Source organism: Lepisma saccharinum, chromosome 14, assembly GCF_977018435.1.
Source record: "Lepisma saccharinum chromosome 14, izLepSacc3.1, whole genome shotgun sequence".
Taxonomy (NCBI): domain Eukaryota; kingdom Metazoa; phylum Arthropoda; class Insecta; order Zygentoma; family Lepismatidae; genus Lepisma; species Lepisma saccharinum.
The window spans coordinates 75,844,806-75,866,097 of record NC_139242.1 but is presented as its reverse complement, the minus strand read 5'-3'; the positions used below and the strand labels follow the sequence as shown (position 1 = coordinate 75,866,097).

The following is a 21,292-nucleotide window of genomic DNA, read 5'->3' as shown; positions in this document are numbered from 1 at the left end:
AACACATATTCGGTGCACTCACTTGCAAATCAGAGCCGGACACACACAATGCATAAAGTACGACAACCTTTCAATTCCAGATTCTAGAGAAACATGATTCTTGAAATATTAATTAAGATCAGAAACCTTGAAGTGTGTGTCATCCTAATGTATCCATGACATTTATGTTAACGCTGAAAGCGACAATTTTCTTTATAACCATTCTTTGTTAGCTATAGAGGCGACTAAACGAAGAAATTCATCATTAATCTCTGACAAAAGGCTATAAATTCTGACAAGAATGAAAAGAGCCAGATTGGATATACTCGCTTTTAACAATGGCTCTCCAACATTTATAACCGATTTGCATTCGCTAGAGATTAATGTCTGACGACTAGTTCTAAGAGTACTAGATTCTAGACGCAGACATGCGATATCTGAGTATAATGTCAACTAATCTATATACCTGGTTCTGTAAAATAGCGCAAAAAACAGCTGCTAACGAACAGTGGCGTGCACCGCCAGTATGGGGTTATGCACACGAATTGATCAAGCTAAATTTTAAAAATGGTAAAATGTGGCATTGCTTAAAGTTTCTTTGTAAATCCACTTTATGCTCAGGTAGTCTGATCGGGAATGGATCTAGAGATTGAAGGAGAGGTCCGAACCACTGTTTATGTGCCACCAGTAGAAATCTAAATTATAACGTAACGGCATTAGCCACTGCATTGCCATTTTAAAAGGCACTTCTGACTATGAACCTCTTGTCACAATTAAATATATCAGTATTCTCCTTAGTTCACATTTGTTAGTTTCTCATTTTACGTAATTTTGCTGCCTGTTTAGGTTGATCGCGACGACGATGATGAGTGATGATTATATAAAATCGATAAACTGACACTCACAAAAGAACACTCACGTCCACTATGGACGGTTTCGTCTTATTCCAGCAGGTGGAATATTTGAGTTTTTGTTTCAAGTCCAATTCATGCACAGATAGGCTAATCGGGACTGGGCCTACAGTTTAAAGTGAGATCGGAACCACTATGTGCCTCCGGCAGGTATCGAACCCCAGTTCGTTTGAATACAAAGCGACGGCATGGAGGACACCTTGATTAACAGGCGGATTGTAGGGAATATGTAGTTACGTTTTTTCAGAAATAATTTAAGAGTAGTTTTTGTCCGAATTTAGACATTTGACACGCGCGGTTTCCTTGGACGGAGTAATCAGTCATTGTGAAAAATTGTGAAGATCTTACTTTAGGGACGTATCGAACGGCGAAGGGTTTTTCCGTTCGTTATCTCCAACATTTCCCCTTCCTCTATTGGCCTTGCCCTTTGCATCACTCGTCGCCCACACATGCTTCGCATGAGCGCGGTTTTGCGTCCATGCCCACGACTTCCAGAGCAAAACCTCTAGCAGCGAAGCTTCCAGCTGGAAGTTCTCGTGAAGCAGGAAACTTGCTCGACGAAAAGCTCAACGCTCAATTCCCGACAGCATCTGCTCACAGCTTCTTCGCCTGATGGTAAACAGCTAATTTCTTTGCACGTTGCCTATAAAATGGAGGGTTCACGAAGTGCCAGTGACTTGACTTTCCCGTACCATGTTACAATTTAACGTAAATTTAAAATTTTCAATATCGGTAACATTTTACAGTTTGCCCGTTTCCTTTCCAACAACTGGACGGAACTGTTCACTTTCTATTGGATCGTTACAACCCAGAAATGCCCGTGACCGTAGGTTGATTTGATTTTTGTTTTTGGCGTCGTTTTTCTGCGCATTTTGGCTAATCGCGACGATGAAGGTGAGTGCTGATAGGATGAAATTGCTGAAGAAACACGCACAAAGAAGACCCAGACGGAGGCCGGGAATCGAACACGGAACCCCCTGGCGTCACACAGTAACTATACACTACAGTGCACTAACGGTATGAAATATAAAATGATAATAAAAAACGGTTATGTTCATCCGTTAGATCAAGTAGAAAAATCTCCCCGAGGATATAATAATATAATATTGGAATAAAATCAGTTTATTTTTATTAATTTTAATAGTTATGATTGTATAATAATAATCCTAACCATGATAATAATTTTCTAGTATTCACGTGTTATCAATGGCGTTGCCCATGGGACGAACCCTCGGGTTTTAGTGTGCTAAAGTGTGATTTACCATTCTTTCTCTTTAAAAGAGGTATCTTATTTCCACCTTAGCTGTAACGACCGAGTATGTTGAATATTAATTTTCCTCTCTTCTCCCAATTTGCTACTTTTAATAACAACGGATCGGGTGTTCTCGGAAACGGTCTTCGGAGAAAGGTACCAAGGAAGAATGTCAATAATAAGCGAAAGAAACTTGATACTCGGTGATGTAAGGGCGCTGCAGGCACATGTCGGAGTAATTGAAACGTAAGACTGCTGCCAGGCTCTCGCTATGCTTTCCATCATCTTTTTGTTACGTTTCCCCCACTCGTGGCAACTACAAAACTCCGCGAGCATTTTCAGGTGAGAAGTTGGATGGTTGGTTTCATTAGCGTTGCTTGTTGGTGCGTGCCTTTGGCATTGCTGTACCCAGACAACTTCACCCTCTTGAGCTCAAGAGTGGACGAAATGTTTTCAGATTGTCTCTGCTTCTGTCTTCCTTTCCCTAAGCCTGTTTGTTTTTCATTTTCTTCCCTGCCTTTCAATGTTTATCTTTCGTCTTCCTTCATTTTCTTTTTCATTCTCCCTCTGTTTTTTTCTCTACAACTATTCTTCTTTTCTCTACGTATTTCTTTCTCCTCTCTCTCTCTCTTCTTGACTGTCCATATAGCTCTTTCTCTCCCTCCCACACCTTCCATCCATCCTTCTCTTTATCTTACTTCCCCCTGTTCCTCCTTTTCCCATCACCCCTGTCTATCCCTCTTCTTTCTATTGATCTATTTATTTTCTCTCCCTATCTTCTCTTATCTTAGCCGGGTTCTCTTTTTCTTTCTGTCGAATTTCTCTTTTTCCAACACTGTCTCTCATTCTCTATTTATCCACCCTTCTCTGTTTTGGCCATCTCCTCCCTCTTTTTCTCCCTGTCTATTCATATTTTCTCTCTCTGCACATTATTCCCTCTTTGTCTTTTTTTTCTCTCCTCTACCCATTTCTTCCATTTCTTTTCCATCACCTCTTTGTTTCTCCATTTATTTATCCTTCCCTTGTCTGTTCCTCTCTCATCTTGTCATTTCCTCTATCTATCTATCTCTCTCTCTCTCTCTCTATGCCGCGCGCATGGATACTTGCTCTATACTAATCGTGAACATATCTCAAGCCAATTTTACGGTGTGTTAGAGCAGTGGCGTAACGAGGTACGGGCCGGAATCATTCTCGAAATGTTGCCAAATGATCTCGAAATATTTATCAATTTATCGAGGATGTTTGCAAAAAAAACCTTCTGTCGCACATACAGTGATGATCTCTAAAATCATACATTCATTGTTAAGCTGAAAGTTCAGTTTAGAAGCAATCAACAGTGGGGAAAATCACAACAGAACCTGTCAACTAATGTGCTACAAGAACTTGTTCAGTGCAACAAACTGCTTTTGGCCAATTGTCGCCTTCCTAGCACCACTCCCACTGATCGTTTTCCCAACTTTCGTCAATTAAAGTAGCAGTGTAAAATATCTTAATGGGCTAATGATTAAGACTGGTCAGGTCACACCTGTTAAAGTGCTAAATGTGTAACAGACATAATTTTGGACGACTACGAAAATTACAATTGAAAATATGTTCCAATGTGCACAATATTTATTGGAACACATCCACAATTGATGTGTTTAGTGAGAGGTGCATTACAAATTGATATTTCAGTACAATTCTTCCCTAACAATTTAGTTATTTTTAATCAAATATCACGAAATAAAATCCTAGCTATACTGTTAGCATATTCTATGCATAACACAACGAAAATAATATAAATATTTGTTATGAGATTTTAACATGTTTGATAACATTCTGCCAAACGTTGGCCATGTGTATATGTGACTATAGTTTCATTAATTTCATTTTATCACCTTTCATCCGAATAAAATCAAAGTAAAATAAAGCAAATCTATCAATAAAGTAACCACAATTGATACTGGACTCCATATTTTAGTACTAATCATATTTCAACATTCTGTTCTTTTCCGGACTCTGGCAATTTGTCTGATGGCATTTCCTTTTAATTTTTTTTTATTGCCATTATCGTCGACTATGAATTATTATCGTTTAACATTTCTCAATTACCTCTCTCTCTTAATCACCATGTTTCTGTTGCCCAGAAATTACCAATCCCTCGTCTATTAACAAACACAACCAAAGCTTCCAAGCGTTCATTAGCGATAATCCCACAAGGGGCATAGCGTGTCGGCCAGGACGCAAATGAGCAGGTCAATTAAATTTCATCCTGCACGTTTTTTTAAAAAACTGTGCGAAAACGTTATTGGAAGTGTACTCTATTTCTGGCGCGTTACATAGCTATAGGGCAGGGACTTCATTAAGGGAACTTCTAGGCTCCTCCTGCAATTTTCCGTGCTTTAGAGAAAACTTTAATATTACAAAAAACATCCAAATTATTTATGTAGATCACGATTGGTTTCATCGTTTTTTTTTTATAATTTAAGTTTATGGTTTAAGTCCACTTTATGCACAAAAAGACTAATCTGGACTGGACCTACAGTTTAGTGTAGGATCCTAGGCACTAGGTCCCTCCATCGGATATCGAACCCGGGATCCCTTGATTACAAGGCAACGACCCTGTGCCATCGGTGAACCCCTCCTTCAGTCCTTTCTGTGCATAAAATGGATGTAAAACAAAAACCCCAAAACTCAAAACCATCGAGAAGGCAACGATTGGTTTCATCTTTTTATCTATTGTACTATTATTGAAAACAGTGGTGCTGACCTGGTCTAGATCACTATCAGGGGTGCCCACAGGGGGGTATTATGGCGCAGAGTGCGCCATCGAAATTTTTTTGGGGGATTTTTCCTTATTGTAATATAAAATTCAACATTTATATATTTTTCCAAAATATCACCTTAGGTACACCATATTTAATCCATTTGATGAAGAAAATGAAGCATTTTGAGGTAGCGCTACCACAGGTGTGTTTGTGGAGTCTCGTTATGACCAAGCAACTTTTTTGGGGGGGAGATTTTTTGCAATGGAAATTTGATGTAAAACAGTACAGGATTTGGCATAAGTTGGATTACGTTATTAACTATCCATTGCTGTTATACAAATACCAAATTATAGACTGCCAAGGAAATTGTAAAGGGTAATATTATTATTAAGGAAGGGGGATATCCAACTCTTACACATTGGGTCTGAAATCGACATATGGATTCAGGTGGGGGATTGAGGATTAAAGGTTGGGGGAGGGGGGGCAATATTCGACTATTGAATATCAGTGTTAAATCTTAAGATTATTGTGGGAATTTTAGTTAGGGGGCTGAGCATTAAATTTGAGGGGATATCCTAATTGTGTATTAATATTAACGTCTGATATTGTAGCGGAAAATGTGGTTTGTGGACGGAAATTTATTTTCTTTTGGAGGGGGTAATATCTGGGTATTCTTCAAAATAAACAGTAAGTCCAAAATGTTGGTTGGAGGATTGAATATTAAATTTGAGGGGATGAGATATGGAGTTCTTAATAAAGTGTAAAATCTTAGATTGTCAAGGGATTTCTATAGGGTTCGAACATTATATTTGGGAACTATATTTAGCGATATGGTATGCGCACGTTTCGGCGCCAAACATGGGAAAAGAGTAAATATCGAGGGATCGTATGAAAGTATTGACGTCCCATTAAATTAATATTCTTGCAATCCTGCAAAGAAATGGATATAACCATTTTCTTGCTCGCTTCGCTCCCAATATTGCGTTACAGAAATGCGTGTCTGGCATTATTATGAGACGATTGTGAAGAATTATGCTGTACCTGCATTACAAGACAAACAATATTCTCGATATTTATTAATAATATAATTTCTGAAAATATAATGCTTAGTGTAGATATACTGCCTAATTTAAAACAGGTGAGTCATTTTGATGATATGGTTCTATTAGCAATATTATTGTATTATTGATTCCCTGTAGGCTATGCTGCAATAGTTGTACTAACTGTGTACTTCATAGTAACGCCTTGCACATTACTCGATAAAACAGGAAAATAAATAGTGTCAAATTCTCATTTGTAAGTTATTGTTGCAGGGTAATTTTGCTTTAACAAATGAAGATGTAAATATTGCTATGGATTACTAAAAAAATTGTAATTACCCCAAGCAGGGGGGGTGAGTTCTTTGAAGGAGGCACCTCATTACGTCCCGGCCTTAGGAATTTCTAGCTAGTGTTCTGTAATTCTCGATCTTAAGTTGTGTAAGACTTTGTGTTAAATACCCAAATTGTGGGTTATTATAATCTTGTTCTCCAACCACAAACACTGTTTAAATACATATTTATATAATTATGACACTTGAGATTGCTAGCTTTCCATTATTTCGAAAATTTGAACCATTAAAAAATATGGACAGTTTAACAGACTATTGTATTCAAATAAAAAGAAGTATTACGTATTGACCCAAAATATTTTGAGGGGTAAATGCATCCACGGTCTAGCTGGGGGATGGAAACCTCTGTTTAAGGAGGAAGGGCAGATCAAGTATCGTGTTCAATAAAGCTTAAAAAAAACGTTACTTTCAGTAGACACGCTATCGTAATTAAATACTTCATGTTGATTACCACATGATTTGGGGGGGGGGGGGTTGCGCCATTGGCCTTGGGGGGGATGGGCACCCCTGCTCACTATGACACCTGGTCCTAGGCTATGGAGCAAGGGAGAAGACTATACCTGCCGCAAAATTAGTTTGGTATTGCGAGCTGAAGGAACACGCGTCACTGTGTTGCCATATCATGCGGTACGGTACGCAGTGCAGCCTTCTGACGCTGTGTCGAGGAAAACGTGTTATGAAAAAGAACAACAATGATGAAATGTGTTATTGTTTTTCGAGGAAAACGGAATAACAATGATGACAACAATGATGAATGTGTTGTCTTCTCTCTTCATTTCCATCTCCCAACAACATAAACGAATTAACGAAACGAGCATTGTTTACAGGTTACCTTTTCAATCAATTCTGAAAATATTGAATATATACACTTTCAATAATCATTTCTTTCCGAAGGCGCCGTTAAAGTCTGCCCATCTTTCAATTATACCGCAACTGAATTGCACAAAGTCAGTTGGTGAGGCGTCTGACTTTTACGCGGGAGACCCGCGGTGGTTTGGGGAACTCTTTCAAATATCCTTAGCAGGTCTCTCCGATGGGGTAGTGGTAACATCGTCGCCTTGTATTCAAGGGGTTCGATACATGGCACATGGCACAGTGGTTCGGATCCCACTTTAAACTGTAGGTCCAGTCCCGATTAGCCTTCCCGTGCATAAAGTGGACTTAAAACAACAAATGAATGAATGAATCAATCAATCAAATATCCCTAGAGGCTCCAGAGTCGACTCAGCCCAAATGAGTACCTGGGGTAAAGGCGGTTGGTGAACCACATCACCTCCATAATATGGTCGAGGTCGAGAATGTGTGGAGCCCTACCTCCACATCCCCATATGCCTCCATACTTTACTTTATTTTGCGTCCATTATTTGTTTTTGTATGAGAATCCCAGAGATTTTATGACTGTCCTTAAAGATGTTTTCCCACCTTGAAAAAGTCCCGAATCTTTCAACGAAACGCGCAGTTTCCCTACAGTGGGATGAATTTTCCTCCTATAACAAGAGTAAATATGGCGACCAATAGCGTCTTGCTGAAAGGTATCTAAATTTCTTACGCGTTTACTGATGTTCCTCTGCTTTCCTGGGGTTTCCAGTTTTGAAGCCTCGCATTGATTTATTTCTACCACATTATATTCTTCTTTCCCTATGGTAACAATAGTGTTCTTAGACAAGCCGACAGCAGCAGCAGTCCTGTCCAGAACTTTATTTACAGAAATGATTGGACCCCCATTGTTTCTCTCTTGCTCAAAATATTTGCGCACAGAACAAACGTTTTCCCGCGTTTGGCCTTTGAGAGGAATTCCTCGAGTATTGCCTCCTGTGCTTGACATTCTTCACACAAGCACACGACATACTCAAGCAGAAAATTATGTACAAAAAAATAACACACTAAAACAACACGCTATATACAACAAAGAATACTTTAAATTCAGTAAACACTAAACAAACGGACCGGTTAAAATATCACAACGCAACAAACAACACGTCCTCCCCCAACAACATGAAAACTGATCGTAAGAACAATCGCCCGATAAGCGGCAACACCGTGATCAACGTTTTCTGTTGCTAGGTAACCAGAGCTTGGGTGAAGCACTGGGACGATTTTGATTGGCTCGCATGCCAGCAACCCACCCCGCCGCAGTAAAGTAGACCCGCTTTCTCCACGTGCTTCTCAAGCGTCAATACCAAACTAATTTTGCGGCAGGTATAGGCTTATTCTTGACGTCTTCAAGGAAGCCACGTTGCCATCCCAACGGTAATCAGGTTGCAAACTTATAACAATTCAGTTTGCCAGCTCCTAACAATTCAGTTTGCCAACTCCTAAGAATTCAGTTTGCCAACTCCTAAGAATTCAGGTTGCCAACTCCTGAGAGTTCAGGTTGCCAACTCCTGAGAGTTCAGGTTTCCAACTCCTAAGAATTCAGGTTGCCAAACTCCTAAGAATTCAGGTTGCCAACTCCTGAGAATTCAGGTTGCCAACTCCTGAGAATTCAGGTTGCCAACTCCTAAGAATTCAGGTTGCCAACTCCTAAGAATTCAGGTTGCTAACTCCTAAGAATTCAGGTTGCCAACTCCTAAGAATTCAGGTTGTGAACTTCAGAATCGCCATTATCTTCTTTTTGAAATCAGGTCAATTCACAGTTTCTAGTCTATTTTTCTTCAGTATTTTACTTATTTTACGTTCTAGGCTTCAGGCTTCGCATAGCCTAGCTAGCCTGGAATATACGCTCCTGATTTAAAAACTTAATATGACACAAAGTATATGTGCATCCTGCAATGAGTATTACTAATATATAGCAAACTCTATGTGTATATATGTATGTATGTGTCTGTTTCAAATTCCCCCACAAACGCATCTGCCTATATACGTCCCTGCCACGAGGAATTCGTTACCGTCGTAATATTTTTACACAGAAATAGCATCCTGATAAAGCTCGTCGGTTTCTAAACAGGGAGACAGACATTTCCCTGTCTTTGTGTCGCCGACCACGTCATTTCCTGTTCCTATCTCTCTTCCTCTTTTTCCTCCCTCCCCTTTGGTTTCCAACTGGTTTCCTGTTTGTTGTGGGCGACGGTTGCCTCCAACAGACATAACTACTGATTTAACCACAATGAATTTTTACTGCAACATGTTCTGATTTCTACAATTCTTAATTAAAGCACCCGGGCAAATCAACAATTTTTTATTGAACTTATGCAGTAAAATAAACTTTGAAGGTATGTTGCATACGGCAGGTAAACCTAACAATTCCTAACCTACAAGTACGATTGATTGATTTGGTATTTTAAGACCTTTTTATGAACAGAAGGCAAATCGGGACTGGACCTACAGCTTCAAGTGATATCCAAATCACTATGTGCCTCCACCGGGTACCGAACTCGGGATCTCTTGATTTCAAGGCAACGTACAATTAAGCTTAATTCTAATAATGAACATGTGGTTAGGTTAGAAGGTTTAGAGTTCTTAGCAGTTAGTTTTAGTGACTGTCAGCAACTGGATGTGACCCGCACGAGACCCAGTATCATATAAACACACCGTTGCACCAGCCAATGGCGCGTAGAGGATTTCCGAAAAGAATGGTTATGTCTTAATTTTTGATAGTCTGTCCTATATTTTCCAGCATTTTAAGTTAGCCTAGTTCTTCTAGAGGTGCTGAGCCAAGGAGGGAGGGGGGGATTACAACACCACCCACCAACCCGCCTTTGGACACGCCACTGGCACCAACAAACACTAGGTATGCCTTTGTAGAGTTCCAGTAACTGCATCAACATCAGTGTTGCCACATGAAGGGAAATTTCCCTTTTGCAGGGAAATTCGGACCGAAATTTTAGCCAAAAGGAGAAAAGGGAATTTCGATGAAAAATACCACAATTTCAGGGAAATTTTAAGACATCTGACTACATTATTACTGTTTATGTTAAGTTCCAGTTTCATATTCACATTTTTATTTTTCTGCTCCCTTGAATATAGCCTGTATCTATTTATATTTCTGTTAAGTATCGCTTTTCTGCACCTTCGGATAATAGTAACGATGAGAATTAACGATTAAATGGATTCCTTGCCAGGATCCAAACCTGGGACATCTGGTCAGGAGGCGATGAAAGTGACATGTATGTGAAAAATTTAACATTTTTTATTCACACGGACATGGACCAAGGGTAATAATACTACTACTGCTTCTACCACCACCACTAATAATAATAATAATTACAGCTACTGCTACTACCACTACTAATACTTATTATTGTATGATTTGCTTAGGTGAAGGGAAAAATTGGTCCAAGAAGGGAAATTTTCTCCCTTGGAAAGGGAAAATGTGCCCTCATATTGTGGCAACACTGATCAACATGGCGTTGAGGGCCCCCTCGAAAAATCGTACCCAGTAGAGAATAGTAGTCCTTGATTGGTGGGGGGCGTTACTCACGCTGTGCCGTAGAGCTGTGGTGGGCGCCGATCCCCCCTCCCCCCTTAGCCTTCGAGGACCAGGATTGTCTCTGCATTTCTATTTTTTCAGCACCCGAATAACATTTCCTAAGGGGGGATAATCGGAATTACGATTGGTTGATTGGTTAAATTAGTTTATTTTACTTCGAACGTCTGTAACTTTCGACTAATCGCAGAGATGAACATGATGATATTTTTAAAGGGACACACCAAAAACATCCATGCCCGAGACCTCTGGCGTCGTAGCGCGGCGTGCTAACCACTCCGCCACAGATGTCGGCTCCTGATGTTTTGAAATCATGGTTATGGTTACGTTCGCTTATTTATTTGAAGCAATTTTTAAAGCTAACCAAATTGTTGACAAGATCTGTTAAACTAGCAATCTCACAATACTTTTCTTGTCTCCGCGAATTTGAGCAACCAATACAACCGACTCTCGAGAATGCGATGTTCATTATAATCCGAAGGGGAAAACAAAACATTCGCTGCGATGGAGGCGGAATTGTGCTCTGTAGAACAACAGCCAGAGGCAACACCTATCGATATTCTGTTATTCAGACGATGGCGCGATGTTGCTGCTCGGAAACGATGCAACATCCTGAAGCCTTTGACCATTCTTTTTGCAAGTTCAAAACATCATTGCTACTACTATACTGAGCAATCTTAGTATAACGATTCTGTGTATCCAATTTTTCACATACTGCAGTCTTTTGAGTTGTTGATTTGTTTGATTTGTTGTTTACCTTCGCCTTTTCCGAGTTTCCTTAGGTTATAGTTAGAGGTTTTTCTTTTAATTCCTGACTCTGCTGTGTAAGGAACAATAAAAAGCTTTGGAATAGTGGTTTTCAAACAGAGATTGATTATAACACCATTAAGCCTTGTTTCCATGATTATGAAAAACTAAATATGCTGACCAAGGCGTTTGTACTTGATACAGAGTCTGATGAAGACCTTGCTAGAAGATTGAAACGTTACGTTTATTTTATGTTTTTAATAAAATAAATTACTGCCTTGGTCAGCATATTTAGTTTTTCAGAGATTGATTGATTAATTTGTTATATTTTACTTCGCTTTTTGTGCCACTTTTTGGCTAATTTGCGAAGATGGGTATGAGTGATGACATGATGAAATTGATGAAAGGACACTCACACACACATGCCGGGATTCGAACCCCGGACCCCTGGCGTCATAGCGCGATCTGCTAACCACTCCGCCGCGGGGGCCGGCTCAAACAGAGATCCGCGGAACTGTAAAGGTGTATCAGAGGTTCAATGCGATAATTATACAAGAAAAATCCAATTACAAGTGCGCCTTGAAAAAAAGAGTACCGAGTTCTAGCCGTGCATTGTGCGATTGTTTATGTGAATCAGAAACCACTCTCTCTCGCTGGAGATTGCATCCGAAGTAATAGAACATCTACATAAGCTACAAACTTCAATCCAAGAATATTTTGTATTTCGATATGACTATATAAACTGGCCTCAAAATGCACTCACAGCCTCAATAAGATTTCGATCTGCTGTTAGAGAAATATATTGACATAATAGGTGACAGAAATCTAACTAAATATACTTTCAATTCGATGATGTTATTGAAATTTTGGGCCAAGATTAAAAGTGAATATTCAGAACAGAACTGCGATGTAAGCCGTAAAAATATATTTTTTCCTACAAGTCGTTGAGGTATAGGACTGAAAAGGCTCTCCTACTTAAGACCAAGAAAATATGTAGACTCGGAAACAACATACGAATCCAATTATACGACTTCAAAAAACTAATCTCGGTTTCTTTCTTTCCGTTTCAGTTATTCTACGTCGCTTTCTACCCTTTTGTTTACCGCGACTTGGGATGAATGATGAAGTAGATGATAGGGTAAACACAATGATATATTCAGGATTTGAACTTGGGACCTCTGACTTCGTAGAATATTACAGTTTCCACTCTTCCACGAAAGGTCGGTTGAACAAGTAACACAATGTTTTCAAGTTATATTATTTCTCTCGTGCAAAATATCAACATAAATGTAAGAAATATAATAATTAATATTTGAACCTTATTAATCAAATACTTTAAATTAAAATTCAAACAAAGCTTGTAGTATAATTATGGATGGTAAGAAACAAAAGTTTGTCAAATTTAGATTTTAGTCCACGTTATGCTCAAATAGCTTAAGGGAAACTGGACCTACAGTTTAAAGTGTAATTCGAACCATTGTGCACTCTGCTGAGGATCTAACCCTGGACCCCACTCGGGGAGAAGAGTAGGGAAGGAGTGAGACATTAACGCATAATTATTATTATTAATTAAGTAGGGTTACAATAAGCTTACAATTTTCTTTACATTGATTCTGAACTACAAAAACAGCTTTTTGCCCTACATGAATTAATATACAGTTATGTTATTTGTTTATAAGTATACATAAAATGGAATATTATAAATTTATATAATTGAAAAATATAAGAAATAGAATACTATAGTCCACGGTATAGGTTCCGTAGCTTTTAGAGGGTTCTGTGTGGTTAAATAGTTGGTGAACCACTGCTCTGAAACACCGGAGATATTCATTAACTAAGGCCGACCTGAGAAGATACATGATATTTGCTTTAAAATGTTTGTTTGGTTTCCTTTAAAATGTTCTTTATTTCTTCATCTAACATTTCCTAAGTCAAATAAAACACACTGAAAAAAATTATAAACACTATTTCTGCCTCATTATAGCTTCTGAAAACGGTCACGGAATCTACATTATAAAGTCGCATGGAAAGAAACAAACTGAGCAGTATAGCTTATTTACGCTACAGTGAGTGTGTATTTTCCAAATTTTACTTTGTGCTATACTTCACCAGTATATATATCCAGTAGTTCGCACATGAGAGGTTAATTGTTTACACCTAATGACAAGAGCTTCCTGAATAGTAACCACAAATAAACAATTTACCAGGCTTTAGTATTCAAAACACTAGGGTCCCATACAGCTTTTGTGCACATAAAGGAGGAAAATCAATACGGCACAATGCGAGGTGCATAGTGCATTGAGAACAATACCACGAACCAGTGACGGAACCAGGAAATAAAATGAACTGGAAGGCAGAGCTGTGGGGGACGGTCACATTCATTATACGCCTATATATACACAATACAAACGTGCATATTTGAGCTAAGAGAGCACTTATTTTCCAAGTTTTCATTCCTTCTTTGGGAGGGAGGGGTGGTCACCTAGTGTGGGTGGGGTGGGCAGTTTGCCCCTATGGTACCGTCACTGACCCGAATTATCACAACAACTATCTGTCTTAAGTTTTGTTGAAACTTTCAATTATCATGGCTAGTTTCCATACTTGTATATGAAATATGAATGTTAAGCTCAATGTTTGAAAATGCTCAATGTGCGGGAAAAGGCTACCAGAACGCGTCGCGATCTTAAAGGATGCTTGGGCAACTCGTATGCACTAGTGGAGCCTGCTGCGAGCGCTCCGTTTCGAGTTTCTCGTATACGCAATGCATCTCCAGGCCTCTTGCCTAGCTTGCTCTCTGTTACTGCTTTCTTCCTCTCTCACAACGCTACAGTAATCTTCTTCGCTTCTCTGGAGGTCCACGCGTGCATATAAGAGCGGTCATTCACAAATAGGGTGAGTTGCCCAGGCATGCCTTAGAGAAGCTGACAAGACGAAATTTCATGTTCTGTTTGCTTCAAAAAAGTCAGTATGTATTTTAATGGACCGCGTGTAGTAGTAGTAGTAGTATATTACGTCGACAGTTGGTTGGAGGGTAGTGAAGGTAAGGCGCTATGAAACCTACGTCCTAGATCCTCTTGAACAGGAAATTTAAAAGTAGGAAAGGAAATTTTGGAACTCTCATAAGGGAATTTTCGGTCTGAACCAGGAACAACACTGGAAAGAAGACGGAGAAGTGGGCTGCGATGACGAGAATAAAACCTGTTTCTCTAAAGCTCCAGGAATTACAAGTGTTTGAAAATTCTATCTCGGTCTTTTCAGCATTGTGTCCCTGTTGCATTTTGGTAAAGCTACGAATAAATTTTTGAAAATGGGCTACTTATTTTGGTTTCTGAATTTCCATTAATCCAAAGTGCCAGAAGTTTCTGGGGGTTTAAATCCTAACCCCCTCCCTCACACACACACACACACACACACACACACACACACACACGGCCATATTCTGTAGCCATAGCGTGTTCTGGACGCCTTTAACGCTCATTGAGTATCTTCGGTCTTTGAGCCTAACGTTTATATAGAAACACACAACAAGCGCTTCACCATCCTGCTCGCCTATTCTGCCAAACAAAACACAAGGTCTCACCCTGAAGTCCATCCCCACCGTGGAAATAAAGTTACCGGATAGGAAATGGCCGTCGCGAAATCTGACCAGCAGACAAGTCTTCCCCACGCCAGAGTCACCTAGGAGCATGACCTGTAAATAGAGAAAACAGTTACTTGATCTAACAGAGAAAATAACTTTCACAAGTAAAAAAAAGTAAAGTGTTCCCCTGTGCTTAGCACCACGCCATGAAGGCGTATAGGGGGTGTGGGTGTAACGCCCCACACTTTCTTGATCCGGTCGTGAGTGGGTGATGTGATCAGCACCACGCCCCTGACCGCCTTTACCCCCCAGGTTTCCCCAGGTACCCATGTTATTCGACGCTGGGTGGGCGCCGGGGCCGCTTTCCCGGATTTGAACCGGCCGGGGATCGAACCCGGGACCTTTAGCATGGTAGTCAGACGCGTTACCGACTGAGCCACCGCGGCCAAATAACTTTGACAAGAACAAGTAATACTTTTCGACTCTTCTCAACGAAAATGGGTAAGGGTAAGTTATTTGTGGAACTGAAATGTGATGAAAAAATTCAACAAAAAAATGTGCTTGGTACGTTATAACTATTTGTATATTCACTGTAAGAAAACATTAAAATTGTATAGTCTTGATGCAAGTTAAAATTCAATGCTAATTTTCAGTCAGTGTCACTAAAGGGAGCAAGCAAGATATTTGTTCAAATGGGGCTGTCCCTAGTTTCAAGTTATTTTTCTTCGAGTCTCACACAGTTACCGTATGAACCCAATATGGCTTATTTGCTGTTCCGAAGTAGTTACATGGTTAGTTCAACAAATGACGTTAGTATGTCATTTATACTGTCCGAATGACGTGATTGAACATGTTGGCTGTACTTAAATACAATAACTTGAAGACAAAGAAGCGAAATATCTGAACCTTGTGTTGGGTCTACACGATTTAATATTGCATAGTCAAGTTATTACTTACTACATCTTCCAAGTGATAGGTGCTCATAACTCTAGTACATATTATGATAGCTCATAATCACATCACTCATCCTCATAGTGGCGGTTTTTGTCAAACGTTGCAGAAAAAGTGGGGCGAAATAAAAATGAAACAGTACATAAAATAACTTTGACATGCATTGGGAGCTGTAAATACAGAATGAAGATCATAAAACCAAAGTCTCTAATTGGTACAGTTTAATTATTTATAAATTTGTTTATCATCAAACAAACATATTTAATCAAATATTATATTAGGAATTCATTTCAATTTGATGCTAATTGTAACCCCCCCCCCATGCTCTTATTACAACATATTGCAAGGAAACACTCACCAATTACAAGCACAATATTCAATAAATACAGAAAATATGAAAAGAAAATGTATAAGAATTTTAGCTGAATTTACACTGATCGAATCTAATTTCCCTTGACATTCATTTTCCAAGAAAATATAGTTCCTCTCCTGCCCCTCATTGTTGACGCATATAATTACAACTTATAATGATAAAATAAGAATTTTTAAACAAACCTTGCACATGAAGTCACTAGCATCTTCAGAGGGCACTCTCCTCTGCGCCCTCAAAGGGGGCGCCCTGTGCCCCTCCTCTGGAACCGCCCCCGGTACTTTCCCGTTCGACTGCGGAACAGATCCGTTGAGTTCCCGCCACGAACGGCCAGAAGAAGCTCTGCTGATTCGCCTCACTTGATACTGAGTTTGGTCCGCCATGTTGATTCTGAGTAATCACCAATTAACTTCGGTTAATATTTCAAAACAAACTTTTCTTGTATACTTTGGCACGGAAACTAGCAAGTATACTTCGAGGCACAACACTTATACACACTTAAACTTTTCACAATTATTATAGCCTTGTTAATTCTAATTTTATTTATATTTTTCTCTCACAGAAGTGCTCAGATCATTTTACAACTCTCCAGAACTCAAAGTGAAGGAACAAACAACAAACTTCTCCCTTTATTGCGTTTCAAACAAAGGAATCCCTTATTGCTTCTCGTTGCTGCCGGCGGAGCGCTGTCATCGGCACGTCCAGGCTCCGGGAGTCTTCTTAACTGTATAGAAAGTAAAAAAAGACATAATTTACTTCCTCTGAGGAACCAACTTTTCTGCTCATTATTGAATAATCGATACCCATTTTAACAAATTAAGAAGTCTGACGAAAGTGGAGGAAAAGAAGAAGATGACGGGAGAAATATTAAAAATCATGGCCCTCAGACACTGATAAAAACATGTAATGACATGAAACGAAACTTTAGTTTCAGGTCGTTTAATTTAATGGGAAAAAATCACAGGCATGATTGAACACGCCGATCACTCTTCTTACCTTATGCATATTGTGACGGTCATTATACGTAAATAAACGTCAGCAAAATGAACAGCACATTTGCTCAGTACCTCATGAAAAAGTGGTATTAATTTATCACTTAACCAATACTAAAAGCCACAAAGCAGTGGGCGGACCATGGGCGTCCAGAAAAGGGGGGGGTCCTTGGTCCCCCTAGGAAAATGAGTCAACCCAAAATTATATATTTCACACATATAGTCTCATTCCAAGCACAATAATATGTGTTAATTATTGCATGAATACATAAATTCAAATATAAGCAATGTTTTTTCAGGGAACAACACAATTATTGGGGAAAATGTGCCTTGTTTGCCCTCCCCCATACAGCACACCAAGTTTCAGACATATTTCAGAAATATTGCAATCTTTCATATACGTTTCTAACATTCTGGTTTCGCGTTGACGTTACAGAAAGCATCACATGAAGTCCCAGTTTTGTTTCTGAAACATTGCAATGTTATCGTTTCATTGTCTAGTTTCTGGAACGTCTCGGAGACATTGCAACGTTGGATTCAGTCATCATCGGCCATCCGGGAAATTTTCTGAGGCGGCCATGTTGTGTTTACGTTCAATGCTAACCGGGAGTCGTGCACATCTTATGAAGAATAATGTTGTTTATTGAGTGGTAAGTTGAATATTATTAATACCAAAGTGTGTTTAATTGTGTTATACTTAATCTGTGTTGCGTAACGTGTGTGAGAACGTGAGTGGAAACAAGGCAGGCGTTATCAAACCAGTGTTTAAAGAAGTATTTCGTCTTGTTTGTTTAATTGAAAATACATGATGTGAAGAAGCATGGAACTTCTCGCACCTCATGAAACTAAAATAACAGGGAATAAAGTGCTTACCTATAAGCAGTGCACATTTATAGTATACCGAAAATAGATTGAATGGAAGAGACGGAAAGTACTTGTTGCTGAAAATGTATCATTTTTCGGTTACATTGTAATTACCACCTTCCTCATTTTGTACAAAACTTGCCCTCTTAAAAAAGTTTCTCACCTCCCTGTGCATAGTGAAGAAGCGTAGAATACTTTGAACTACGTACGTTGTTACGTTAGTAGTTTTTATCTAATAAGAAATACGTTTCTACAAATTCATTCTGCGATTTCGATACGTAAATCGAAGGCTGCAGCATTGTCACGTGCAATTTTTTTTTAGCTGTGTGGATTGTAGCTCGAGTCTTAGCGAACAGGCTACTACTGAAGATCACAGCATGATTTACATGGTGCTCCTATAATTCAGATTCTAATTTTACAGGACGCAATGAAATGTTGCTGCATTACAATTACCACAGCTTGAAGTGGGTGAAAGAACAAGTAACAGAAACAATATTTTTTTTTAAATTTATTTGCTAATTTTTGTGTTTGTGATAGCGATAATTTACCTTAAATCAGCAATGCACACAAGAAATACTTTTCCCAACTCTGTGATTACATTGCTTCAAAATATAATTGTCACATTATTGTAAACTTATGTAATCAGAATTTGATCTAAATATGGAATATACAGCATCCACCTAAGTAAAATTTTGACAGAGTGACTAGTGAAGCTAGCTTAGAGTTGTTTCACCAGGTTTTAATCTGTGCATGCGAATAATCTCTGACCTGACCTGGCCTGTTACACTGTCACACACATTCTTTAGTTATTGGTGGGTATAAAGATTACATTGGTGTGTGTTTACATGCAGGCGATCATTACTTTTTTACCTCCACACCATGCAGTTGGAAAAATGTATCGTGTATGGACTAGTGTATCATGTGATGAAGATAATATTACATTCATAAATGGTTTGGTCCTAGTTCCAATTGTTTAATTACAATTTCATTATGGTACACAGGCATTTTTTCATGGTTCAATGTCTGTTTACACATGTACTTCAGAGTTATAGCAATCACTTTCTGTGTTTTTGCTTTGAGATTAATGTTTCACTTACATGTACTTCTCAATTGCAATCAGCCATTTGTTTACTACCATCTTGATTACGGACTACTACTGCCATGTGTGCATGATGCAAAGGGGTTTCTTAATAAAGTTAGGCAAGTAAGGTTTAGGGGTCTTTAGTTTTCAAAAAATGCCTCTAAATGCTTTTGTGGTTAGGTTGGGTGGGCCATTTATAGCTAGCTCTAAGTGTTCCAAATGAAAAATGCCTTGTCGACAAATGCTTGCGTAAGGTACTTTTTTCGTGATTTTATTTATTTGCTAATGAGTTGCACTTTGAAATTCCAAACAGTGGTAATTACTTTCACTAGGGTTCAAATTTATTGTAACAATAAATTCTACAATTTTGCAATACTTAATCTTCCTATGAAACTGAAAAAAATCATTAAACATTCGGAACCATTACCCTTCCAACACCTTATAATGTGATTTCTGGTCTTCAGTACTTCCTGCTATTCTCACAACCTGGTGAAAGAGTTCCATGAGTATTCTCACCACTTGGTGAAAATAGTTACAGCCAAATTTTTAATTACTTCTGAAACTCAATTCTTACTAGTTCAGCTCTCATTTGGTGGCTAAACCCTTCAATAATAAATAGCCCATGTACATTGAAGTGCAATTGTAAACAAAGTAGATGTGGTACTGGTTTAAATGACTGCAATCCTCTGAAAGTGACACATGCCATGACTGGACACAGTGTATATTATAATAGAGTGACTAGCTTTGCCAGGTGATTCAGCTAGAACCTTTTTTATTACTTCTTTATTAGTTATGAGAGATACATGTTAATCAGCAATGGATAAGCAGCATGTTTCACTCATTTTATATTTTGTGTTGGCGTAGCAGTATGGTATCTTATGCAGGCACTGGAAGTATTGTCAGACTTCTAGAATGTTTTATTTTACTGTTCTGTAATTTTATAAGTAGTTTATGTGAAATGCAATATTTTCTACTTGCTTAGTCAACGGGTTCAAATTATGGAAAATTCATTTCAGTTTGCATACAAATGAATTATTCCTTATACAATTTATGGTTTTTTCTTCTAGGCACTGTTTGCCAACACCAGCCAAATACTAAAGAGCAAGATGTGTCTGATGTTGTGGCTTGTGCAGGACAAACTTGGCTAGACAGAGAAAACAAGTAAGTAATAACGTTCTGTGATGGGCTAATTTGTATTTTTTTAGCTCAAAGAGTCATAAAAAACATTATGTTGATGATCCAAATTAACATGTAGAAATTACACATTGCTGGATTCATTATTGTGCTTGTTTCAAAGTGTAATCTCCCATTATATACTCCATAATGTACAGTGATGGCATCAGCACCTTTTTTATATCTGCCACTAGCCACAATATTCATGTAAAGTCAAAGATAGCAAGAAATCTTAGCAAAACTCTCCCCCCACCCATATTTGCCAAGTGTAAACACAGTAGTTATTTTCCGAACGATTGAAGATGACCGGACCCCTCTCAGATTTTCTTCATATTTGGCATACTCTCTAATTGAGGCCTCCAAATCACGAATCTAAAGTTAGAAGTTGTCGGAAACGTCTAGAATTGCAAAATAAGCTAAAATAAGGCATTAGTTTTCGGGCTGGTAACCGTCGATTTTTGCAAAATTTTTTGTTTCACAAGCAAAATATATATATTCCTGTTACTACCACGACACCAAATTTTAACTATGTTTGCCTAACCTAACTGAAACTAACCTAACCACATGTCAATGGATCGCAATTATTTTGCAATTGCTAGATCCTGATACTACCACGACATGAAATTTTAACTATGTTTGCCTAACCTAACCACACGTCAATGGTTTGTGGGGCTAGCGTCAATAATTCACAATTATTTTGCAATTTCTAGACGTTTCCGACAAATTTTAACTTCAGATTCATCATTAGCAGGCCTCAAATTAGTAAGTATGCCAAATATGAAGAAAATCTGAGAGGGGTCCGGTCGTCTTCAGTCATACCTTCTTTTCT

At 38.7% G+C, this 21,292-nt stretch overlaps 1 protein-coding gene across 2 annotated transcripts in view; it reads right to left on the bottom strand.

The window, feature by feature from the left end:
• Nucleotides 1-21,292, bottom strand: part of LOC145999037 (ras-related protein Rab-37-like) — a 279,512-nt gene that overhangs the window by 44,278 nt on the left and 213,942 nt on the right. The window contains exons 2-3 of one of the 2 annotated variants that reach the window (XM_083135957.1): nucleotides 16,539-17,077; nucleotides 15,033-15,143 (exon numbers count right to left, since the gene is read on the bottom strand). The exons of the other annotated variant lie outside the window; for it this stretch is intronic. Of the exons in view, the coding sequence (XP_082992083.1) occupies nucleotides 15,033-15,143; nucleotides 16,539-16,736 (309 nt within the window). The 5' untranslated portion in view covers nucleotides 16,737-17,077. The remainder of the gene's footprint in view (nucleotides 1-15,032; nucleotides 15,144-16,538; nucleotides 17,078-21,292) is intronic. 2 annotated transcript variants of the gene reach the window in all.